This window comes from Artemia franciscana, chromosome 17 (assembly GCF_032884065.1).
Source record: "Artemia franciscana chromosome 17, ASM3288406v1, whole genome shotgun sequence".
Taxonomy (NCBI): Eukaryota; Metazoa; Arthropoda; class Branchiopoda; order Anostraca; family Artemiidae; genus Artemia; species Artemia franciscana.
The window spans coordinates 21,645,078-21,672,193 of record NC_088879.1 but is presented as its reverse complement, the minus strand read 5'-3'; the positions used below and the strand labels follow the sequence as shown (position 1 = coordinate 21,672,193).

Sequence of the window (27,116 nt, the reverse complement as noted above, 5' to 3'; positions counted from 1 at the left end):
TTCTGCGGTATTATTGTCTACCTCACTTTTTTTTTGCAAATCTAGATGCATTTGGGAAACGGTGATGTACTCTGTAAAAATAGTTACCTAATTTAGAAAAATATTACTGTTGACCTTTTTAGTCAAGTACATAAAATGGAATTACAGATCTAATTTTAATTTAAAATAATCCGTTGCTATTACGCTAAATTATACTAGACAAATATTCGAGATGAGACGGCTTTCGCTTATGAAAACTGTCATACAACTAAAATAGAAAATTCCTATTTTTAAGCAGTATTTTCACTTCATTTCTCTCTTATTGAATATCCGTCAGTGCAACCCGCCTCCTGTCCAGTCCACTCAGCTAGCCAAATCTTCAGAGCTCTCAAATGGGCTTGGTGGAAGACCTTGAGGGAATCTATACCCTCTCCCACCAGCCCAAAGTCCTATGCCCTGCTTCCCTTAGCATCTCGACAGCATATCAGCATATCCCTAAGCATATCATTCCCCGTCCCTGTGCCTTCACTTCTGTCCTAATCAAATCTTAATCAATACTGGCAAGCTGCACAACTAACAGCCTCCTTTATTCAGAGTTTTACCTAAGTCTCCAGTATTTCAGTAATTGTTGTGACTAAGGATTGGGACAAATGATGAACGCTTAGAAATCACAGGCTATTATGATTTTACAAAGTTACCGCCATGTGGCCATTCTCACGCTCTTATGAAATTTTTAACTATATGAATGTTATGCACTTATGCAATTTTTATTTTCCCTGGCCAAACTCTCAAAGACAGATTTTCTTCTTCTTTTTTTTTAATTTTGGTTGAATATCGTTTTTCTTCTGGAAAGTACCTAACTATTGTTTATTATAATGGGAACGCAAATGAGTTATCATCAATCGTATTTATAAAGGCCCAAATTAGAATCAATTGTAAGAATTCTGACAGCTGGTGGGAATACACAACTTGATGTAATCTTCAAAGATCTTCTTGAATTTTGCCGAGAATCCGCCACGCCTGCTACCCTTGGGGGCCTAGTCACTTTACACTTGATTTATTATCGGAAGAAGATTTAAACATCAAGTCCACGACCACGGTTATTACCCATACGACTTATTACAACCGATGAAATTTTCAGTTTTCTATCCTGGCTAACGCCAAGATCTTCAGCTGATGTATTTGCAATCAAGAAATGTTAGATAAAACAATATTATTTCAAGATAAACTAAAGGAAAAATACTTTCGTGTTTTCTGGTGAAGAAAAGTACAATTCTTTCAAATTTTTCGAATTTTACAGTTTACCACTGATTGAAATAATGAAAGGTATAGTTGCACAAATAGGAGACTTCAGGAAGCTAAAAGAGAAGAATACAAGAGATTAAAAGCAAAATTGTGATGGAGACATGAAAAATGGCTAATGACAATTGTAATCAAACAGTTGGTATTAACGGACTGTAAATAAGGAGTGACTTGGTCCAGAAATAACTGAAACTCTAAAAAACGGAATTTTGATACCAGTGAATACTCCAAAAGAATAGGTTTTATGCTGATTGTAAATATATATAATTTAATAAGTTTTATGTTAACCACCAAAAGCCACGAGCCTGGGAAAATTGGTCGGATTTTTGAAAAAGTGGGAAACATCCCTAAAATTTAAGCAGTCTTAATTAAGATAACACCATCAGATTCAACATATCAGAAAACCATGAAGAAGTTTTAAGCTCCTATCTACAAAAATGTGAAATTTGTATTTTTTGCCAGAAGTAAGATCACGGATGTGTGTTTATTTGTTTGTTTTCCCCAGGGGTAATCGTGTGGAACCATTGATCATAGAAGACCAGGAGCACTTTTGAGTAACCAGAAAGATTGGGGGGTAACTAGCCCGCCTCCCATGCCTTTTTTCCCCAGAGACTACTTATCGAAATTTTGAAATAGCCTTTTTATTCAGCATAGTTGAAATGTCCAATAAGTGTGCCTTTGGGATGGTATGACCCATCATATTTCTTGGGTGAAGTCGTGTAAGTTACGCAATATGCCTATTGTTCACATATAGTCTTTGTTATTTGGAAATATGCGAAAAACTTAGGGTGGGATTTTTTGCTTGGGGGATTTTCTATGGAAGAGAAGTTTCCAGGGGAAATATTCAAGGGGTACTTGTAGCCTATGATATACCCCATGCATCTCAAGCTGTTCATGCATTGTAAAACTTTCTTTTCATTAGTTAGTCAACTCAGCATGAGAAAAGACAAAGAGAATTGACAGAATAGATGGAAAATGCTTGATCCTGAAAACAGAATATGTAAAAAGCCCTTATGCCTCATTAAACTATACTCACACCCCCAAGCTCCTTATTTCTTCAAGACTTTTTCTTAGAAATATGACATGCTTCAGAAATTTGAATAGTTTGCTGCTCAAAACGCACGTAAAGTGCAAGGCTTATATGAGCGGTGAAAACTGTACGGAAACACACTTTGCGAACGACTTTACGAACGCCGTCTGAGTCGTCCTTAAGACATCTGATTTTAGATGTCTTCACTTTGAACTCTCATACCAGATCCTTCTATTTTCGTAACCATGTTCTTCTTAGTACTAGGGTCAATAGAAGGTTCAGCGGTCTTGGACTATGACTAAATAGGAGGCGCAACGATATGCGGTAATCCTGTTTGTTTTTATCGCTTTACACCTGATGATTGCAAATATGAAATAAAACACCAGGGTCAACTAGTAACTTCTGATTCTTTAAAAGCTAATGTTTTGCAAATACATTCATGAAGAAACCTCTTGACATTGTTTTGCCAAATCCACCGGTTTGTGTCCTCCCTTCTGTAGCACAACATAAGAAGTCGTTAATGTTACCTTTTGCGTTACCTGAGTGAGAGACAGCTATTGAAAGATACAACTTAAATTCAGCACCAGGATATGATGAGATGCACATCAAGTGGCTGATTGAAACACCTGACAGCTTTCGAGCTAAACTCCTGGAAGTATGTAATAACGCATAAAGAGAAGGGAAATTTCCTACCACCTGGAAAATTGCACTTATTTATCCAATTCTCAAACCTAGAAAACCACCAGAAGATCCATTATCTTACAGACCAAAACAAGTTCTCCCTACAATGGGCAAAAATATTTGACCGAATGATTTTAAGGAGATTGGAATGGTTTGCACAGGTGAATCAAATAATACCCCAATCTCAGACAGGTTTTAGAAAGAGTCATAGTGCAATGGACGGCATAACCGGAATAGAAACAGACATGACAGATTCTTTACAGGAGGGCAAAGTTGGTATTGCTGTACTGTTAGATTGGACAGATGCATATGGGAATGTAAAACGCAAAAAGTTAGGGGAGATTATGTGTAATAAAAATGTAATAAAAATCCTCAATTATAAGGGATTTATTATATGATCGTTCTTTTCAAGTACAGATTAATGAAATACTGTCCGTAAGAAAACAAGTTGAAGATGGTCTCCCACAAGGAACTGTCCTAAGCCCTCTTTTATTTACATCATATATTTCTAAATTAAAACTTAAAAGCTAGTCAAAACATGGAGAATTTGCTGACGATCTTCTTGTGTGGAATAGACATAAGAATATAACTTTACTCCAAAACATCATTCAGGAAGACCTATATGATGTGTGCCTGTTTTCTAAAGCTTTTGGACTGCCCATTTCTCAACCAAACAAAAGCAATTGTGTTCCATAAACGACAAGCAATCCTTCCTAGACCCTTAAGGATAGAGAAGAGTGAGATAGTCTATGAGCTATCGATTCGACTACTGGGCTTGATTCTTGATTCTCGATTAAAATGGCCACTATATTTAACGATGTTGAGAATAACAATTTTGAAACGGCTAACCATCCTAAAACGACTTGCAAGATCTAAATGGGAATCTTCACCAAAGTTGATTATTGACTTTTACGAAACATATATTCGATCTAAATTGGAATATGGCATTCAATTTCATACAAACATTCCGGTTACTTTGTTCAATACCCTTGAGACACTCCAAAATTCAGCCATTAGAATTGCTTAGGGGTTCCACAAACATACTGCAGTAGTTAAGCTCAAAGATCTTTCTGGACTACCTGCTCTGAAAGACAGCGCTACTGTGCAAAGAAACTGCTGCTTCACTAAAATACAAACATGTGGTAAAATTCATATAGTTTTTACCTCCACTTTTGGAAATTCTGTTAAACCCCAACCCCTACTATTTTCTTTTAGCCATTATCTAAAAGATTACCGAAATTGGAAAAGTGAACATGTAGATAGTTACCCTTTTCCAAAATCTCCACCATGGGAAATGGTAGCTCCTAAATGTCATCTTCAGTCAGTTTCTAAAGACAAGTTATATTATTCAGATGATTATGTCTGTCAACTCTTTGCTAATAAGATATCCTCATTATTTCCTGAACAAATCCTAGCCTTCACGGATGGTTCAGTAAAAGGATCAAGAGCAGGAGCAGGGGTGTGCATTTCTCATGTTTCCTTGAATATATCAGCAACTTCCATCACACACTTCAATTCTGTCAGTAGAGTTATTTGCTATTCATAAAGCACTTGAAACTATGGCCAGACTAAACTTTTCATCAAAGAACGTGTTAATCCTTACAGATTCAATGTCTGCAATCCAATTAATAATACAAAAAAAATTTCGAGGCTGCTGATTCAGATTTAAAATAAATAAGAGATGATCTACAAAAATGAAATAAATGTGGCATTTTTGTTTGCTTCCAGTATATTCCTAGTCATAAAGGACTGATTCATAACGTGACTGCTGTTAGGCTAGCAAATGAAGCAGCAAATATGGGCCCCCATCTAGAATCAAAAGTGGGGAACCTACGAGATATTATAAAACGCCGTGGACAAATAATGTGTCTTTCATTTCTAGATTTCCATTTCGCTCTAGAGAAGACACAGTTTGGTACTATAGACTAAAATCAGGATATCTTTTTCTGAATTCTGTCCAATTTCAATGTAATTTGTATCATTCACCACTGTGCAGGTGGTGTTTAAAAACAGTAGAAATTCCCCAACACATATTTTTTTATTGCAATCTACTTGCACCAAAAACTAAAGATTAAGATAATTTGCAAAAACTAAAGATTGCAGAAATGTTTGACTCCATCATTAGCTTACAATTACCTCCTAATATTGAAAGGCCAATTTCTAGTGTGATGATCCAAATTATTAAAAAGACAATGGAAAATGAGCTGGTTCATTAATGAAGATCTACTGTGCAGAAGAGAGTGAGAGTGAATAGGAAGAGCCGTATTGGTACCAGCCGGCCTCTAGGCCTTAAATTCCTGAGGACAGGCAGCTCAAGTACTCGCACTTCCCTCAAACCAAAAAGAAGGGAGGAGAAGGTGACAAAGAAGGATTGCTAGTGTCATTTTGAAATCAAAGGGGTGAAAGGACTATGCAGTCTTTATACCCTCACACAAATTCTGGAACTGGAATTCTCATGTACCGATTCTTATAATTTTTAGATACTTCTGAAACTCTAAAAGTTTTTCCCTCAAAAATAAGTGTCAAAAATCAAAATGAATAAGCTTCATTGCAAGTCATGCATGGGCTATTGAAATCGGGTTTCATTGAATATAACGGCAGGTATAATGAAAACACGAACAAAATAAAACACTAACGTCTGTTAAAAAGTAAAAGATCAACAAGTCTGAAAAAAGACTCTTGATCCTACAATTTTTTTAAAGATTGTTTCCTATGGTTGTTTCCATGGGGAAGCGGAAGAGTTAAGGGGCTGACCCTCCTTCCCCCCTCCAAAAAATGTCTGACTTGGGAAAACGTAACAAAAATTCATATTAGCAAATGCTTGATATATTTTTAGTTTTTTACACCCTCCCCCCAAAAAATGGCTACGGCCTTAATCGTTACTTGTATCGGGTTTTCCTTGAATTCACATGTCATAAATAGTACGCGCCAACTGAGTTCTAAAGGGCTCTAGCAATCTCGTCTGTTTATTTGAATTTGAATAATACAGCACTCGACTTGTTTGAACAGGTTTGAAATTCCTTCTTGGCAGTCAAAATGGGTGTCAACCGGTGGCATATCAAAATTTTGTTGGCCTCCCTAATCATTAGCTGTTCGCCGCAGACATTAAAACCGGCGCGTTGCTGGAGTAATATGTGTACCACTTTCAAAAGAAAGTAGGCAACTTATAAATTTCGGGATTATTTTTCTTTTCAAGATTTTACTGTTTTATTTATGATTTGAAAACAACGCTGGACCGAATGTTTTAAAAGTCGAAAGCATGGGTCACTGAATCTATCGTAGGCCAATTAATAAAGCAGTTTTTCTAATTTTCTTTTGCTTATTTGTTCAAAGGTTGATATTAAGATACTTAAGCTATTTTTCCTACTCTTCTTTTCATCTTGTGACTGGTAGTGTGGAATTTTTTTTCCTGATTTTTCTGTAGGCTAGTGCTTGAAAAGCCACTAAAAATGTCTGACCCCCAGATTCAGGAGGAACAGTTTCATCTCCTATTTTACAGGTAAGAACAATATCAGAAGAGTCTGATTGACAAAAACTGGATAGCCTGGTCCCCTTAATCCACCACTGGGTGTAATTATGAAATCAATTATGCTGTTAAGAAAGCAAATTAAAGACTGTCCAAAGGCCTCATATTGGCAGGATCATTGGTAAAATTCTAGTTTAGTGACTTCTTGCTATCCCGGAAATGGGTTAGGTTAGGAAAATGAAACTTTCAGGGATGAGTCTACAGGCTAAAGTATGTCATGGGAAGGTATTTTTAAGTACCTACCTGTAAAATTCTAGTTAATTGACTTCTTGCTATCTCAAAAAGGGTTTAAGTTAGGAAAATGAAACTTTTAGGGATGGGTCTACAGGCTAAATTATGTCCTGAGAAGGTATTTTAAAGTACCCACATCTACTCCTTATCCCTTTAGAGAGCCCTGAAATTTGCCTATAAAATGAAATTGAGCTACCTATTGAAATTTTGACAAAACAACATTTTACCTTAATTTTCAGTTACTAGTTGCTTTTCTCTGCCTTTACTTCTGAAAATGCAATTCTTGTTATTTGAGTAGAGTTTTGAGCCTTATCAATGTGTTTTTTTCTCAAAATTAATGAAATGTATTTGCATATCTTTATAACCTTATAAAATGAAATTGAGCAAAGTTATGAAGCTGAAAACAATTTTGTTGTACTTCAATTAAGCAGATTCCCTTTCCCTCTAGAGGATCCTAACCTTTGATGGCCTTTAAAAAAAATGTGTGTTATAAAAGAGAAACCTTGCAAAATAGATCTTCTGCTTAAATGAAATATAACAAAATACTCTTATATATGTATATATATATATATATATATATATATATATATATATATATATATATATATCTATTCTCTATTTCTTCTGCAATAAACTATTTAGAAGAAAATACTCTTATTAGCAATAGACAACATGGATTTTGCAGGGGCAGGTCAATTGACACCAACTTTATTCAGTCATGTGATCATGCAACTAAAATTTTGGATGTTGGTAAGCCAGTTGACATTATCTTACTTGACCCAGCCAAAGCCTTTGACAAAGTTGAACACTCATACCTTATGCTGAAGCTTAAAGCTTACCAGGTGCATGAGGATATGATTGATTGAATTGTAGCATTCCTAACTGGAAGATCTCAACATGTCATGATCTACACTGATAATGGCGATTCAGTTTTCTCCTCCACTTCCCCAGTTATAAGTGGCATCCCAGAGGGAACCATCCTTGGGCCAACATTGTTCAGCATATATATTAACAACTGTACAACCTATCTGCAACCTTTCAACATTATATGCTGATGACTGTAAGCTTATTGGGCCTGCTGAAACTGAAGAAGAAAGAGCCTGCATTCAGTTGGACCTTGACAGGCTATCCTCCTGGTCATCAACTTGGGCCCTACAATTCAATGCAACTAAATGCAAGGTACTGAACTTAGTGCACAAAAACCTCCACCATCCCTACCATATAGGGTATGATCAGTTGGAAGCAGTTGCTGAGGAGAGAGACTTTGGTGTCATTGTGGACAAAGATTTAAAATTCCACAGCCACACTCAGGCTCAGGTTGCAAAAGCTAATTGTGCTCTTGAACTCATTAAGTGCTCTTTTGTAACCAGAAAGTCATGTGTGGTTAAAAAACTTTATAAATCCCTTGTCTGTCCCCACCTTGAGTTTGGCTTGACTTTGGCCTTTCCCCAAAATAAAATAGACACAAGAGCCCTTGAAAGTGTCCAAAGGAGAGCAACCAAACTGGTCTGTGGCTTAAATAATGTCCCTTACCAGGATCGCCTAAGGTCTCTGAGACTTCCAACCCTCATGTATTGAAGATATAGAGGAGATGTGATCATGGTGCATAAAATTTTCAAATCTGTTCACCTGAACCAGATCTTCACCCCCTCCCTGGCTAACAATTCAAGAGGTCACAGTCTAAAGCTTCACCTGCCTGGATGTTGGAGAAGGGAATGACTTGGCTTCTTTTCCTTTCGGGTGGTCCCCCTCTGGAATAGCCTAACCAAGTCTACCATCCAAGCTGAGACTCCCCACTCCTTCAAGGCTGGAGTCAACAGGGACTGGGAAAGGGCTGAGTGGAGGCTGGACTGCAAAGCTAAGCCAACATAATTACATCACTCACCACCAGTGAGAACTACAGGAGGATCTACCACCTTATCTTGCTGGCAAATGCAATTTAAGGTAATAACTGTTTTCAGCTTCACAACTTTGCTCAATCCCAATTTATAAGGTTTTAAAGATATGCAAATAGTTTACATTTCCTAAATTTTGAAAAAAAACATTTATATGGCTCAGAATTCTACTCAAATAGCAGGAATTGCATTTTCAGAAGTAAAGGCAGAGAAAAAGCAACTGGTAGCTGAAAATTAAGGAAAAATGTTTCTTTGTCAAAATTTCAGTAGGTATAGACCTGTCATGTAGGCGAATTTCAGGGCCCTCTAGAGGGAGAAGCAGTAGAGGTGGGTACTTTAAAATACCTTCCCTAGATATACTTTAGTCTATAGACCCATCCCTGAAAGTTTCATTTTCCTGATCTAACCCCTTTCTAAGATAGCAAGAAGTCACTAAACTAGAATTTTACTGGATCATTAGTGCTAACTGCTTTAAGAAAAAAATCAAGCAGTGCTGAACAAGGCTCTAGAGAGAGGGAAGCTGGATTTGGTTGATGATCTATTTTTAACATTTTCATGTGAAAAGGATTCCTCTGTTCAAACTTCACAGGGATTACAGTCAAACCTCCTCAAGGGCTTAATGGCTGAGGGCCTGGTATTCTTTAAGGAGGGTATTTTTACAATAGAGACTTTACTATTGTAACTGACGGACCACGGTTTCACAACAGTACACTGACTCTTTGGTCAACAGACATCTGACAAGATGAATGTTGAGGGTTATATCATTACTCTCTCACTTGTTTTTCCTGAGTTTATTTATATTCTGGGTACAGAAAAAAGGTCAAGACATATGTTCCATATGTCATGATCTGCAACCACTGCCAGAATATGCTACAGTAAACTTAAGATGTGCCAACAGCCACCTAACGTCATCTTGTCCTATTAATAAAGAAAATAATGCCATTATTCACATGCCCTAATTGTCTTGGCAACCATCACAAAGGATGTTGCATAACAAAGAATGTTGAAAAGGTTATTGTTAAGTCAGTACAAGAAAAAATCACCATTGGGTGCTGCAAAAAAAGTATGCAGATATACTTCAATAAAGTATACAACCAGAAGACATGGCTCTAGTTCTTTCTAATGAAGAATTCCCTCCCTTTCCAACTCCAAAACCCTACTCTAAGCCCAATTATGTCAACACAACTGGCCCTTAGAACCCCTAACTAAGAAAATAATTGAAAAAGTCTTAACAGTAAGAATTCCTCAAACAATCAATTCATTTCTGTCTTCAAAATTGGTACTTATCAGTTATATAGTAAACACTTGAAAAGTGAAGTTTGGTTAATGCTAGTAAAATAAAACAAAATATGATGAAAATATAATACTATAGTAGCAAAATTATGAAAACTACCACAAAGAAATATGGAAGGGTGGCTGCCCAGAGTGCAGTATATTAAATATTTAACCAAACCTACCCTAGGTACCTTTTTTGCTCCTTGACCCTGGAAACCTGTTCAGAAAGATTGTTCACAGAGTGAGAAACTCCTGTTTGCCTAGCAAGCCAGAGGAACTGTCTTGTTAAAGAAGTTGCTTGACTAGTTTTTGTCTTAAAGCACATCACAAATTCTTGAGTGTTTATTATATAACCAATAAGTACCTTGAAACAAATTGAAGATTCAATCCCAGGTCATTTGGAAAAAATGTTTCAGGATCTTAGTGCCTCACATGCATCATCAAATTAAACATTTATAGATTCCATCTCAAATCATTCTATTTCTGAGGATGACTTGTAATCTATTGACTTTGTCCTAATCTCAAATTCACCTTCAAAATCAACATCAGAAATCACAAAAAAACTCCCTCAACAAAAAATTAATTCCTCAAAAGAAATGCAAGTGCACAATACAAAAAGCTACTAAAAACAAATGGAAACAACCCTTAGTATCAAAGGTAGTTAACAATTGAGAATGAAAAGAGTTCAGTTTAACATTTCCAGTTTACCCATTGATTATCTGGCTGACTTAAAAAGGTTTTTAGATGTTGAATCCTCAGAAATTGTTTCCATCCAACAATCTCATTTGTCCTCTGGTTGAAAATTTAATATTGAAAATTATACAATAACTGGAAAAGATAGGGTCCTTAATCTATCTTCTCAAAAAGGTGGAAGCCTTTTAACACTTGTGAGAAATGATTTGATTAGCTCTGTGGTTAATATTGAGGTCCTGTCATCTATGGAAGTATTAGTTACAAAGGTTAAGATGGATAATCAGCATCCTCTGTCAACTAAGAGTGTGCTAGGATAGATGCAATTTAAGCCCACTTGCTTATTGTGACCACAGATAGGTATGATCAAGGGGAGTAGACACTACTGCACAATATCAATTTTGGATAGTGTATGCAAGTTGGTTAGGCATGACAAACGGCATCAGCATCCTAGCACAACTCTCTTCCTTCAGTAATCCTAGCTTCAAGAAACTATTAGACCTTTCTTCAAACCAACTAATAGGCAATTTTAATCTTCCCCATCCTCATTGGGGTTCAGCCCACCCTAGAGACCCTTAATCATTGTTGCTATTGGATTTAATCTCTTTCAGTCAGAATTCTCTCACACTAAATACACCTAAGAATTTAGGAACTTATGTGCATTCTTTCAATGGTAAAAAAATTCAACCATTGACCTTTGTTCTGTTAGTAGGAGACTATCAGCAGAAAAAACAAGCTTTTCTTATGAAAACTTGCTGTGCTGTACTTTTTCAACAAGAAGAAGTGCCACCTTAAGCCCCCCTGTTTTTACAGTATGATGGTTAATGCTGAACTTGATGAAACTTATATATTTGGAATTAGCATAGTTAGCCAATTCTTTTCATACAGACACGTGTTTGTTCCTTAATATAATAATGTAGACAAAGTTTTAAGAGAAGAACAGTGCAGTTTTAGGAAGAGTTGAGGATGTGTTGACCAAATTTTCCCTCTTAGGCTAGTAAGGCAGTCAGCAGTATCCAATTATAACAGAACTGTCTAAAAGGCCAGTTCTCTCTAACTTCAATATTGCACCTAGATGTACTTTCAATGAGGATAATTGGAAGCCATGGGTAGTTAAATTGGGAAGTATGGTCCCTGACATCAACAGTAATATGATGATTTAAATGATAATATCACTAAAAGTATAATTGATGCTTCAAATATTTTTTTCAAACTCCAAACACAATCAGTAAAGAATAAAAAAAATGTAAATTTTTGGAATGATAAATTAGAATCACTAAAACAAAATAAGTATTATACCAGAAAAATTCTGGCTTTCAGATAAAAGGAACGTTAAAAAAAAAAATGAAATGAGAAAGGCTTAAGTTATTTTTAAGAAACATGTCCTAGTTGAAAGAAAAGCAGCTTGGGAAGAAATTTGTGTTGGTCAATTAAACAGTCAACTACTACTAAAACCCTCTGGAAAAAAAACAACAAAAAACTGTAGGATATCAGCATAGAAAGTAGTCAAGGGATTAAGTCTAATGGTGATTCACTTCAGTTCTAGACATATGAGGTGGCAGAGACATTGAATAGTCATTTTGCATGTCAATCTTCAAAAATTTTTACATGTAATAACTCTTGGTTTATGAAAGGTCAGTTTCCCCGAGGGTCTGTCCCTAATCTTGATATAGATTTTGATATAAATGAGTTAACTTTTGCAATACAGTCTCTAAATGACTCAGAAATGGGTGAAGGTTTGGTCTACAACAAAATGCTTAGAGCTCATCCATTAACTTTCTTGGTCTGTCTTCTTTAGTTTTTTAATAGATGTTTGGATTCTGGCTCTGTTCCAATAGCTTGGAAGTCTTCAATTTTAGTCCCAATATGTAAAGGTGAAGGAGACCGTTCTGATCCTTCATCATACCATCCAATTGCCTTGTGCCACCTTCTGCCCTGCAATATCACACCTAAAGCATTTTTTACCTTTTCCCCACAAAAACAAGCTTATAAACTAAAATTGATCATTGATTTTTATTTGAACTCTGGGAACTTGCCATTTCATTGTTACATTTTTATGTTCCTTGGCATTTCACGCCCCTTCTCCTTATATCCAGTAATTTTGTAAAAAAATCCCCTTTATTCTTAAAAACGACATTGAGTTTAAAACATTTTCTTGAGTAAGCCTTTTCTTATTCGTAAAACATGTTGAAATCCGGAACAATCCTTACAAATAAAGACCAATACATAAAAATCGAGTAGTGAAAGTGTAATTGATTTGACAACGCCCATGGGGGTAGACTGTTGGAGCTGGTAGCCCTCTAAAGACATTACGTTATTAAGCGCACTTTTGTATTCTATAATAAGTATTTGGGATGTTGTTGTAATCTTTTGTTTTGTAGCAAGTATTTGTGTTCTACACTAAATACTTTTCACTCTGTTAAAACTATTTTAGAATTTTGCAAAGTATTTTTTCATTTCGAAACAATAATTTTTTTGTTTTGTTAGAGTTATTTTGGATCCTTTTTTAACTTTTTCATATTCTATAAGAAGTATTTGGGATGCTGTTAGAATTTTCGTGTCTTATAGTAAATATTTTGTGTTCTGAACCAACTATTTTTAGTTATGTTAGAACTATTTTAGAATTGTACAAAGTATTTTTGTATTTGCAAGAATTATTTCTGTTTTGTAGGAATTATTTGTGTTATGGTTGAACTTTTTGTATTCTAAAAGAAAAATTTGGGGTTCTGTTTGAATTTTCGTGTTCAAGTAATTTGTATTCTGTACCAACTGTTCTTCATTCTGTCAGAACTATTTTAGAATTGTTCAAAGTATTTTTGTATTTTGTAAGAAAATTTTTTGTTTTTAGGAGTTACTTTTGATTATGTTTGAACTTTTTGTATTCTATAAGAAGTATTTGGGATTTTCTTAGAATTTTTGTATTTTGTAGCGGATATTTTATGTTCTCCACCAACTATCTTTCATTCTGTAAGAACTATTTTAAAATTGTGTAAAGTATTTTTGTATTTTGCAAGAATAATTTTTTTGTTTTTATAGGAAGTATTTGGATTATGTTTGAACTTATTTGTATTCCATAAGAAGTATTTGGCATTTTGTTAGAATTTTATTGTTTTTTAGCAAGTATTCTGTTTTCTGCACCAACTATTTTTCATTGTGTTAGAACTATTTCACAATTGTGCAGAATATTTTGTATTTTGTAGGAATAATTTTTTGTTTTGCAGTTGTTTTGGATTATATTTGGACTTTTTGTATTGTATAAGAAGTATTTGGTGTGTTTTTAGAATTTAGAATTAGTATTTGTTACAATTTTGTGTCTTGTAGCAAGTAATTTTGTGTTCTGCATCAACATTATTTCATTCCGTTAGAACTATTTAAGAGTTGTGCAAAATATTTTTCTTATTTTTGAGAATTATTTTTATTCTGTAGGAATTATTTTGGATTATGTTTGAACTTTTTGTATTCCGTAAAAAGTATTTAAAATGTGTTTACAATATTTGTGTTGTGTAGCAAGTATTTTGTGTTCTGAACAAACCATTTTTCTTCTTGTGAACCATTTTAGAATTTTGCATAGTATTTTTGTCTGCTGTAAGAAATAGCTCTGTTTTATAGGAATTATTTGGATTGTGTTTTAACTTTTCTTATTCTATAAGAAGTATTTGGGACGTTGTTGGTATTTTTGTCTTTTGTAGCAAGTATTTTGTGTTCTCCACAACTACTTTTCATTCTGTTAGAACTATTTTAGAATTATGCAAAGTATTTTTGTATTTTGTAAGAGTTCTTTCTGTTTTTTAGAAATTATTTTGGATTATACATGAACTTTTTATATTCTATTAGAAGTATTTGGGGCGTTGTTAGAATTTTTGTGTTTTGTAGCAAGTATTTTGTGTTTTGAACCAACTATTTTTCATTTTGTTAGAACTATTTAAGAATTATGCAGTGTTTTGTATTTTATTAGAATTATCTCTGTTTTTGAAAGAATTATTTGGATTATGTCTGAACTTTTTGTTAGAATTTTAGTGTTTTGTAGCAAGTATTTTGTTGTTCTGCACCAACTATGTATTCTGTTTAAACTATGTCAGAGCTGTGCAATTTATTTTTGTATCTCACAAGACTAATTTTTATGTTTTGTAGGAATTTTCTGGATTATGTTTGAATTGTTTGTATTGTACTATATTATTGCGCAAGACGCAGGTGAGCGTAATGACGTCTTAGGGGAGCTGGTAGCTCCAATAGTATACCTCCTATAAGCGTTGTCAAATGCAAAACCCCCCACTACTGGATTTCTATGTATTGATCTTGATTTCTATGGATTGTTTTAGATCTATACAAGTGTTGTGAAGAAGGAAAAGGCTTATTCAAGAAAATGTTTTAAATTCTATGTCCTTTTTAAGAATTAAAGAGATTTTTTTTATTTACAAAATCACTGGAAATACAGAGAAGGGGGGTGAAATGCCAATAAACATCAAAATCTAACAATGAAATGGCAAGCTCCTGCATTTCAAATAAAAAACAATGGTCAATTCTAGTTTATAAGCTTATTTTTTGGGGAAAAAGGTGGAAAATGGTTTAGTTATCATATTGTAGGCCAGAGGGTGCCACTAGGCAGGCAAATTGTACCACGCTGCCTTCGATTGCGACGAGTCATCAGAAGAAACGCTATTTAGAATTTGCCTTTAAGTTTAAACGAACGATTCTAGTGTAAACAGACTTTTTATTCCGGAAAATGCCTGAAAAATTTCTCGTGTGTGATAATGCACGCCAAAGGGTGCCGCGTGCCATCCATTGAGTGTCAAAGGTTGGCAATTGCCTTGGACTAACATTTGAAAAAAATAATCTTGTATAGTACAAAACTGCAGTAAACGCCCCTCTGTGGCGTTTTGTCAAGATAGGGGGACTTAAAACCTCCTGCTTTAAAGTTTTAGACTATGAAATATTGATTAATCTGATATTTTGATCCTGTTTGGGCAAAAATTGATCTTTTATGGCACAAAATGGCAGTAAACGCCCCTCTGCAGCGGTTTTTCAAGTAAGGGTAGCTTATAACCTCCAGTTTTAATGCTTTACACTATGAAAAATCGATTTCTCTGATATTTTAGTTGTGTTTGGGCAAAAATGGATCTTTTTTGTACAAAATAGTAGTAAATGCCCCTCTGCGATGGTCTGTCAAGATGGGATGGCTCACAACCTCCTGTTTTAAGCTTTAGACTATGAAACTGAATTTCTCTGATATTTTCTGTTTTTGCAAAAATAGGTCTTTTATGGCACAAAATGACAGTAAATGCCCTTCGGCCCTGTTTTGTCAATAAAGGGTGGCTATAAACCTCATGTTATAAGGCTTTAAACTATGAAAAATCGATCCCTCTGATATTTTGATCCTGTTCAGGGAAAAATTGATTTTTATGGCAGAAGAAGACAGTAAACGCCCCTCCATTTTCTGGGGATGGGGGACTGAAGTCTAAGACCCAATAAGCTATAGTAACTAAATAAATTCCATAAAAGAGCTTAAAGTTATGGTGGGGGGGGGTTAAAAGACTCCGGCGGAGGGGGACTGAAATCTAACACCCAATAAGCTATCGCAAATAAATAACTTCCATAGAAGAGCTCAATGTTAAGGTGGTAGGTGTTAAAGGAATTTTTTCAGCAGAGGGGGACTGAAATCTAAGACTCAATAAGTGATCTTAAATAAATAACTTCCATAAAAGAGCTTAAAGTTAAGGTGGGAGGTGTTAACAGAATTTCTTTTTGATAGAGGGGGGGACTGAAATCTAACGCCCAATAAGCTATCGTAAAGAAATAACTTCCATAAAAGAGCTTAACGTTAATGTGGCAGGTGTTAAAGGAGTTTTTTCGGCGGAGGGGAACTGAAATGTAACACCCAATAAGCGATCTTAAACAAATAATTTCCATGAAACATTTTAAAATTAAGGTGGGAGTTGTTACAGGAATTGGTCCGGGGAGGGGACTGAAATCTAACACGTAAATAAACAACTTCCTTGAAACAAAGCATTGTCTAGGTCACGTTAGAACATTAATACAATCTAGCCAACAGGTGTGTCCAATAGAGCAAAAATCAATAGCTTTGCTTGGTAGTTATACGGCTCGACGACAATGGTTGGGAAACGCGCTATCCGTATATTTTTCGAAACGTTTCCATTAGAAAGTATTCCTCAAATTATAATATTAGGAAGGCTATCTTGGTCGTGCTGTCTAGCGCATAGTTAAGTTGCGGGGAAATGTCTTTCGATTCATAAATCTTTGAATAACACAAAAATCTTTGGAATATAAAGGTTCCCCGAGGAAAAAATTTTGAAAATAAAATCTTGAAGAAAAAAAACATTTTGAAGAAAAAAAAAACCTTGAAAAGAAAATGAAATCCTGAAAAAAATCTCTTAAAGTATTACATAACATCCCATTTGTGCATCGTCATTACATAACATTCCACGTATGCACCGTCGTTACGTAACATACCACATGGTCGCCACAATTATATAACACTCAGGTGTTTACCGCCATTACGCAACACTCACATGTGGGCCCTCATTACGTAACATCTACTTGTGTGTTGCCCTCAGTTACAACCAGGACTTTCCCAGGGGCCTGGAAGAAACAGGTCACGTGAGATCACGTCATCTATATATATATAAAAATAAGTTGTTTGTGTACTGACGTCATGTTTGTCGACTGTCGACTGATGTCATGTTTGTCGACTAACGAAATTATAGACCGGGACACAGGGAATATAAATGACGACCAGGACACTCAAAGATAAATCACAGACTGGGACACCGGGACACAAATAACGAACGGGACACAGGGAATATAAATGACGACCGGGACACAGGGACACAACTACAACGAGGACGCGGGGGGGGCACAGGGGGGATATATAAATGACGACCGGGACACAGGGAATGTTCGATTAGCAATCGCCATCAACAAAGCTCAAGGGCAATCATTAGAATAATGAGGTATAGATCTGAATACGGATTATTTTTCCCATGAACAATTATATGTTGCATGTTTAAGAGTCGGTAAACCTGACAATCTATTTATATGCACAGACAATGGGACAGCGAAGGATGTTGTATATTCGCAAGTTTTACGTAGTTAAAAACATATATATATATATATATATATATATATATATATATCTATCTATATTCACAGGTGGGACACAGGCACACAACTACAATGGCGCGTAACTAATATGGCGCGTAACGACTTACGCGCCCGGGGGGCTTGGGGGGCGCGAATCGCTACCCCAACAGCTAGTTATCAATAAAACTAACATGTCACGCAAGATTACGGCATTGTCAGCATAAGTAAACATTCCCTATTACTTAATATACAGGTATACTGTAGTATTGCGTGAAATACAGATGTACAATACCAAAACACACAGGTGCACTATAGTGGTGCGTAAGACCCAGGTGTGCGTAATAACATCTTGAGGGGTTAGTTGATCCCAAAGTATACCTCCTATGGGCCATTTTAAATACGTTATAGCTTTACTACTGGCTGATTTTTTTAAATATGGAGCAGATATTGAAATATTGATGAAAATAGCACCATCAGATTCTGCGTGCCTGACACTCCTACTGTAGAAGTTTCAAGCTCCTATATACAAAAATGTGGAATTTTGCTTTTTATGTCAGAAGATACATCAGGGATGCGTGTTTTATTTTTTTTTTTCCCAGGTGTGATTATATTGAAATAGTGGTCCTACAAGATCGGGAAAGGGCGTAATTGAATGGAAATTCAAAGTTCTAGTACCCTTTTTTGTGAAAAAAGATTTAAGGGAAACTGACCCCCTCTTACGCTCATTTCCCAGAGATATGTGATCAAAATTTTGAGATTGCCATTTTGTTCAGTATAGTTGAAAGATCAAATAGCTATGTCTTTAATGGTAAAATAACCCCCCACAGTCCACGGGAGAGGCCTGTAAGCTATGAAATTTGCCCATTGCTTACGTATGGTATTTATCATTGGGAAGTATACAGAAATTTATCGGGGGGAGGGATTTTGTTCTTGGGGTGGATTTCCATTGGGGGAATCTCCCTCGGGGAGGTTAATTTCCATGGAGGGGGTGAGTTTTCCAGAGAAAATTTTACACTGGGGATTTGACATTATTCATATATGAAATTCTTTTTAATTGTTTTACATTCTCCTTGCCAACTTAATTTTGCATGTGGATATATTCTTGAGGAAATATCGGGCTGCGTGTTTTGATTTCTGAAAAAAATTGCACGAAAGGAGTATTTTTGAAGTGATTGAGATACCAATTAGAGATTAAAGTCTTTTTCAAATGTAAATATGCTAAGGATAGTTTTTAAGGCTGAATCACCCGCAAGAAATTTTATGGGGAGGGGGTATTTTCAGCGAGGATGGAACTGTTTTTGGGAACATCAGGGGGGGGGGTCTACTTTACGTCAGATGAAATTTTCACAGAGGAGTTTCCCCTGTGGGGGGGGGGGGAGGTATACTTAATGGAGGGTGAACCAGATTTACCTGCATTATTTGGAAAAAGAACAGAAATTAAATTAAAGAAAAAACAAGTTTTTTTTAACTGAAAGCAAGGAACACGATTAAAACTCAAAACGGTCATAAATTATCCAGTGTTTGAAGAGTTACCCCCTCCTCAATACTTTGCTCTTTACGCTAAAGCTGTTACACTTTTAAAAAAGCTTCGTATTCGAATTAAACGGCCCCTGTGTTTCAGTAGCCGTTCTTAAAAAATTGGACAATCAGTCAAACTTTCCTCTCACCTCCTCCCCTGTTCTCCGCGTTGAAAGGTTCAGTTAATACTCCTTTGGATTTGCTATGATCAAACAGCTCCAGGGGCAAGGGCCCGAAATTTTGCAAATATTACTTTTTCACAGATAGACTTTACTAGAAAACATTGGCATGATTTTTATCTCAGATTAATAAACCAGATACATTCTTAGCCATTAATATTTTCTGTGACACAATCTAAAATTGCTTTAGATAACCTGTATAAATAAGTAATTACTGTGTTAAAAACTCATTTAATTATAATGAAGATTTGTTTTGGATAAACCAGATTTTCATATTGTATCTAATTTGTATATGAAGTAGGTGTTAGTCTGTAACCTTTGTGTCTCATTGAAAGATTGTAAGTTCAATATTCTGATAAGCAAAAGTCCCTGATAAAAAGAACAGAGATGAATTGTCAAGTGTTTAATTTAGTCAGTTATTTTTGAGAGTGATAAAAAATTTGGCTTGTAACACCAGCGCTATGTAATATTAAGCAAAATAGCCAAACACTTATAAAATGTAACCCTGTTTGTTGTGGAGGTATTGCTAAGATTTTGAATTTTTTTAGAGTATTCCTTCTCTGATTGTCAAACATGGATGCTGTTATGAACTTGGTAAAAAGTCCTAGTGACGAAACTGTTATGAATCTGTTGAAGAAGCTAAAATCACCTGACGGAATTGAATTGCTGAAAATCAGAAAATTTAGGGAATGTCTCATACCGGTACTAAATATGGTGCTCCGAAGCGCTGGTTTCTTACATAATGAGCCGGTCTTATTTAAAAGGTAAGATGCTCCTGTGACATACTATAGGTAATACTTGCGAATTTTTTTAAGACTGTGACTGTGAATTTGCTCCCATTTAAGCAGAGAAGGATAGAATACTAAATTTATGAATTCTACACTAGTCAACAATGTAAGATGAATGTAAGCAACAAAAATTTTATGAGCCACAACATAATATAAAAGGAAGTGTTGTTTTGCGAAAATCTATTGGTTCAGTAATTACAGGACATTGTGACAAGGTTTTGCTAAATAAAATTCACGGAACCAAAAATTTGCGCTTTAGTATTGGGACGCGCTCAAAAGACTGTGTCAAGGCTCAGGCCAATTTTTGTACATAGTTGTTTCAAATACCAAGAAAGATTTTTGTGCTATCCTATGCTACCCCATGTTTTCATTGTACTTGTATTGTATTAGGTGTCTATGTATTCAGTTTGTTTGTATTAACTGGATTTAATCTATTGTGTTCTGATTCTAAGACATACTCCCATTATAATTATTTTTTTTTTTTTTTTTCAGAAGAGAAACGGTTGTTGAAAATCTTGTGCAGATTCTGTCTCTTAGTTTATCGCAAGATTCATTTGAAAATAAAGAAGTTTTTTTGAGCATTTTAAGTCATCTTTCATTGTTTTTGGATCGAAACGCTCAAGGTAAGGATTCAGCCCCAGTCCTAAAAGGTCACTTATCCGGACTATCCTTAGCTGTATTGAGAGTTAAATTCCGGCAGTTTATTTACAGAGTATATAAAATAATTTTTGATTTGAATAGTAGAAATCTTGGCCAGTGTATGAAACAAAACGCCTTAGGAAGACACTTATAGGCATTTTTCCAATGCCCAATTGTTTACTAACAATGTTTACCAACAATTTTCTGTTGCTTCAAGAAAAAAAAAATGTTATATGAGAAAAAAATTGCTTGGATTTTTCAGAAAAGTATTTACTAAGTTGAAAATTAAAAGAAAATGTATACTCTTCATAAAAATTATTTCAGCGTAGCCTATCTCTGAAAATATATTTTGGAAAGAAAGAAAATAATTTGCAAATTGTAAGAAATGCTAAAAGTCATGGATTCTTTCTCAAAGCATATTGCATAGAAACTAGTTATATTGCTTCACGATTTTTTCAGCATTCAAACACTGGGTTTCGGGTTCTCTAACAGTTTACTCAAATAACGCTAAATCTGATAGAGAAATTCACTCAAGATGTTAGCTAACAGTTATTTGCTTGCTTGCAGAAGCGCAATTGGCTGCAAAAAAAATGTTTTTTTGGATAGCAAAGAAATGGCTTAAGCCTAATTTATGATGTAGATTCTTTTAGAGGCAAATTCTGCATAGCCTACTATGCTAGTCTGTCTCCGAAGATATTATTTGAAAGCCGATAGAAGAATTTGCTTTCTGTAAGAAATATTGACAATTGCGATTCTCTATAAGTTTTTGAATATTGTGGTTCAATGTCTCCGACAGTTTTTTTAAACAACAATTCAATTTGTTCCAAAAAATGCTGGCTAATTATTTTATTAGGACGGCGGAAAGACAAAGTTAAAAAAAAATTGTTTGTTTTAATTTGAGGGAACCCACAACTCGGTGGAGAGATTTGAAGAAATATTTGGTTTTATGCTCGAACATGTACATTGCTCCTGAGTCAATGCTAGAATAAACTTTAGGAAATTAACCCCTAAAAATAGTAATCTAATGTTTCATCAAATTTTTCTTAGGAATGATTCTTACGTTGTTGGATATCCATATGATTATCTTTGATTTTAGTATCATAATATGAATCTATCCGTAAATCTTGAAGAAAAAACCTTATTAAAGCCTCATTTTTTTTCTAGGTGCATAATACTTTCTTATGTAAGTAATCCTAGATCTTGGTATTCTAGATCTATTGAGCTGTGTAGTAATATTACTTGCATAATTTTCTTCAGGTTTTATGATACGAATTTGAAATATTTTTCACTGTATAAGGATTGTGAACTAAAACAGAAATATGTTATGTTGTTTCAAAAATTTCTAGTAATTGTTCATTAGAAATAAGTCATTTAATAATAGCCAATTTAATAATATAAACAAGTTTTCGCCTGCCTAAGGACGAGGTAGCGAATGTGGGCTATATGTATTTTAAATAATAAGAATCAATCAAGGTGTACATCTAAGAACTTAAGCTCTGTGGAATAAGGTATGTTCTCGCTTCCATGCAATACAAGGGCAGAAGGGATAGGCTGGGGCATGTGATATGGTCGTTTAAGATACATCATTGTACCGTTTTGGCTGTCTAGCATCATGCCATTGTTACCATAACACACTTTAACTCTGTTGGGTGACTGCTGGGTTATTTTATACGTCATTTGGCCTTTTTTTCAAGGAGAAATTTGCTGGTTTAAAGTCTTTTCAAAAACTCTTGCTTAACGGTTATTGTCTGAAGCCAGTTATGACTGCTAAGACAAAATAAATCTTCAATATTAAAGTTAACATTTCTCTTATTTTAAGATCGAAAACTAAAGCATTAACGTAGTAATTGGTCAATTTAGTGTTGTTCTAGTAACAAATAGTTTTAAAACTTTATTTAAGTGTAAAGAATTAATTACCTTTCTAAGTTTTTACTAGTAAAAGTACTTAAAAATTTTGCTCAATTATTTCTTGAAATAAAAGTATTTGAAAGCAAAAGCCGTCTAATGGCTGGAAGACCACGTGTTATTTTATTCTAGTCTCTAAGCTTATCAGTTTTCACCCAAAATTTTTCTGAGGAAGCTGTCCATCGAGTTGATCTTTCGTGAATTCTCTATCCCCCTTTTGAGTATGAACAAGATAAAATAAATCCTGTGAGTATCAATCCTCAAACAGTATTTAGATTATGAAAATCTTCTGCCCTGCGGTGTATAGATACGATGCCACCTGCACTTCATTTTTGCACGCCGTGTCACTATGTTACACTTGAACTTCATTACGTCTTGTGCCTCAAAGAAATCATATGTCCATTTTTTAATATCGGAGTCGCAGGATCTTTTCTTTATTATTTTCGAATAAATCGTTTGTTGAGTGGAGATATCCCCTATTTTGTCCTTTTTGGGTGTTAAAATGATAATATTGAAATTCCTGGGTTCTCATGTCTTGCACTTTAAAATTTATTATTTCAGGAGTTAACTTTGGCGAGGATGTTAAACTGCAAATCATAAAGTGCTTCAGAATACTGTTGTTTACAACTGTATCGAAGGTTAAAGAAGACCTTTTCTCTAAAGATGGCTCTTTAACTCTTGCAGTTCTCATACATGCACTGCTTTCTTCAGCAAAAGATGAAAAAAGCAAAGAACTTAAGTAAGTTATTTTGCTCATATTTGTGTGTTGGTGTTTTCAGAAGCTGAGAGGCTGAATATATTAATACTAGTTTAAGATGTTAGTGTACTTCCTGCTAAATTAGCAAAGGAAAAAATTTATCGTTTTTCAAAGAAAATGAATCAAAATTCCATTTTAGTTGCATGATAATTTTATGTGTAATACAATTAAATGAAATATGATTTCATTGTTTTTGGAATGTCATGCCGAATGTCATATTCATCCTTACGTGCGTACACATTATTAGATCACAGTTCGATTATATTTGCGTAGCATTTTGTCTCCATATAGGACTTGTTTTAGAACTTTTACTAATTTAAGATATTTTGAGTTTGCCTATTATCAATATAACTTGTGTACTGTAACACTTAAGTCCCCGCCCCAATAAAAAATTGTGCTCCAGGGAAGTTAGTATTGAATAATTTTTGAGCTTCCTTATTGCAAGTTTTAGGCCAATATTTTTTAGTTTAACATAAAAAGATGTTAAGTACATACTTCACAATCAGCCGTTGATTTACACCAGAATTGATATCTACGAGAGTCTGAGCTTGGTGGTAATGGATTTAAGGCTTGGATGAAAAGTTGTTTGTTAATAGTTCATGTGATTTCTATTAAATATCCAAGTCTTATAATACAATGTGGAACCTAAAATGTTACTTGTATATTTAAAAATGACGTAAATGTTAAATATTTTGAGACCTGAATCAATTAATAATTTTGATTTACTTGACTGGAATTGTCATGGGTGTTATTGAGGGTCGTATATGATAATCATTAAAAATCACTAAAGTTGCAGTATTTCTGTCCTAAATTAGACCCACATTATATATTTCGTAAGTGATACTTAGTTTCTGATAAAGCTGGCTTGTAAAGATTTATGAGCTTGCTTATTATGATTCTGAAGCTAGTAATGGAACATAAACGTCAAAATCTAAACATGTTAAGTCATCCGCAATTAGTTACTTTTTTATTCCTTATTGAGATTAGGGTGTGCAAAATTTTTCAGTAAGAATGATTAGAAGGTCCTAATTTGGATTTCAGGGTTTCAAGGCTTGCGATGTAAAAGTTAACCTTCTTGCTAATGTCATAATTTTACTATGGTGGTTTACACGTCGGTAATCACACGCTGCACCATTCTATAATGCCAGTTCACAATTTTAAGGCCAGTTTGTTATGATGAACATTATTACTTTATGCTGCAAAATGAGAAGCAAAATATGACTGTTTGATACCCCCTCCCCTAAGACTGAGCCTGTGTGCCCCTATGACTACTACTATAAAAAACCGTCTCGATTTTAATCCACACGAAGCTCACACATAGTCGAACACTTCTATCCACAGCTCCATATTTGAGATCCACTGTTAAATATTAGGGGCCTATACTTGAAATCTCACGTTGCTAATCAGTGACCTAAGCATAAAGGTCCTTTTACGGTATATATTTTTTTTTTATAATGAAGTTTGCTCTATGTAAATTCCATTAACCTAATTTGTTCCAAATTCCATTAACCTAAGAATCCGGTATTATATTTCCACGGCCCTACTTGTATGTTTGAATTTTTTCAGGCTTGAAGCTGTGAAGATGGTAAACATGCTGTTTGAAGTAGAGACTTCCAGCCCCTTGCAGAAATCAAAAGTTCTTTCTAATGTTTTACCAGGAATATCTAAAACATGCATGGAAATAGCTCTACAAGAAACTGGGCAGAAAGTTATTTCAGTAAGGACGTTCTTTTTCTTAATTCATTTTAACTTGATTCCATTTTGATTTTACATCTTTTGGCAAGGAAAAAGAGTGTATAGTTTATCAAGGATGTTTTCTGATTCGACTGCCAAATTCTAATACATTAAGTGATAGGATCGGTGCTTGCTGTTAAGTTTTGACTGAAAAAAAAAAAATTATTGGTGAAGTTGAACTACATTTTTTTTACCAAATAAAAACGGAAATAGTGTTGATAGTTCCTTCAAAACACTGAATCAGAGTTTAAGTCGAGTAAGTAGAAATAGGGCAATTGCATTCGAATCCCTACTGGCAGTCTCTTTTAGATCTAAAAGAAAATTTCAAAGGATAAGCGTCTTTTTACAGTTTCTTTCCTTCTTTAAAGGTTAAAAGTAACCAAAGGATTCTTTAAGCTTTAATTTTTTAAACGTTCATAAGTAGGACGAATTTTTAATTTGTGTACTATTAACAAAATCAAGGCAAGAAAAAACACGAGTCAGTTTGTATATTTGACTGCAAATTAATGATTGGTTTCCTTTTAGGGGATCGATTTCATCTAATTAGTTGTAATTCTTTTTTTTCAATCTGCAAAAGCTGTAATCAGCAGCAATCAATTATTTCAAAGCCGCAATCAGCTTTGGCTGTTTGCCGTCGCAGCCTCAATTATGTTTTGTTTTGCAAGTTGTCTGTAGCCAGCTGCGTGTCAGTAGCATACTAGCACCATCTCTTTTCCATATTCAGTTGGAAACTGTAAACCTAAAAAAATGTACTGATTACAGATTATATGACAGTTAGCAGTGTGGAAAACTCTGCACGTGCTTTTGGTAATCCTTTCATAAATTCAAGAATAGATAAAATCATTTTTGATTGTGTCAAGCTTTTGAAAGTATCTGTGTTTATTTTTCTATTTTTTTTTTATACATAGTTTCAAAACAATGTGCCAACAACTGTAGACTTTTTGCATAAATTATAGATGCATATATATTTAGATAAAACAATTGTGGCGGACAAGCTACTGGCTGTAATTTAAATGTCTTGTGTAAGGACACGGTAGCATTTGCCATAAACATGCTTGGGCGTTGCAGACATAAAATACATGGCAAAGTGAAAGAAACTTAATTCACGATAGTCCGTAAATCTATTAATCTTTAAAGTACCAAAAACTTTGGCAATGAAGTATGGTTTATTTTTGGTTCAATGGAAGCTTGCATCCTGTACATATCTTAAAATGTTTGGAAAAAATTAGGATTCACCATTTAATGAAAAAGAGTTGTATATGCAGTTTTTGCCTTTATTGAGTGCTAAATTTAAAATAAGAACTGATTAAAATCAGTAGAATTCAAATAAAGCATATGGCAACAAACAGCTAAAGAAGAAATATTTTTTCTTTTACAGCTTAGTCGTTTTGGGGAATGAAAACATTGTTAATGTTTCATTTTTGAGGGCAAAAAGCATTGTCAAATCTAACAAATTAGTCTGACTTGTTAATTCTCACGGTGCAATGTGGCAACAGTATCGAAAATGGATTAGTATCTTAAAAACTTAATGATTTTGAAACAACCCAAAATTTTTTTTTTTATAAAATGGTGTTTTAAAGCGCATTTAAACCTCGGCCCAATAGTAACCAATAGTTGTTGTTATAAATTTGTTAACAATTGATACATCAAAACATTGACTTTTTATGCTGATTCCAAATATATAAAATTGGTTCAGTTTTATGTTACCCATCAAAATCTACGAGCCTGAGAAAAGCCGCATGATTTTTGTAAAGGTGGGAAACACTCCCAAAAAGTCAGCTCTCTTATTGCAAATCACACCATGAGATTCAGCATATCAGAGAAACCGTTAACATATAGGTGTTGAGCTCCTCTCTAAAAATGTGGAATTTTGAATGTTTTGCCAGGGG

At 34.6% G+C, this 27,116-nt stretch overlaps 1 protein-coding gene across 5 annotated transcripts in view; it reads left to right on the top strand.

Annotated features, from left to right (window-relative positions):
* The first annotated feature begins 6,163 nt into the window (after positions 1-6,163).
* LOC136037996 (TELO2-interacting protein 1 homolog) overlaps positions 6,164-27,116 on the top strand; it is a 128,299-nt gene continuing 107,346 nt past the window's right edge. Inside the window, exons 1-5 of one of the 5 annotated variants that reach the window (XM_065720905.1) lie at positions 6,164-6,270; positions 19,953-20,168; positions 20,685-20,815; positions 23,298-23,475; positions 25,060-25,210. In XM_065720905.1, the coding sequence (XP_065576977.1) occupies positions 19,978-20,168; positions 20,685-20,815; positions 23,298-23,475; positions 25,060-25,210 (651 nt within the window). In that variant the 5' untranslated portion in view covers positions 6,164-6,270; positions 19,953-19,977. Of the gene's footprint in view, positions 6,492-8,674; positions 8,694-19,825; positions 20,169-20,684; positions 20,816-23,297; positions 23,476-25,059; positions 25,211-27,116 lie in introns of those variants that run through there. The other 4 variants (XM_065720907.1, XM_065720906.1, XM_065720908.1 and 1 more) reach the window with 4 other exon arrangements.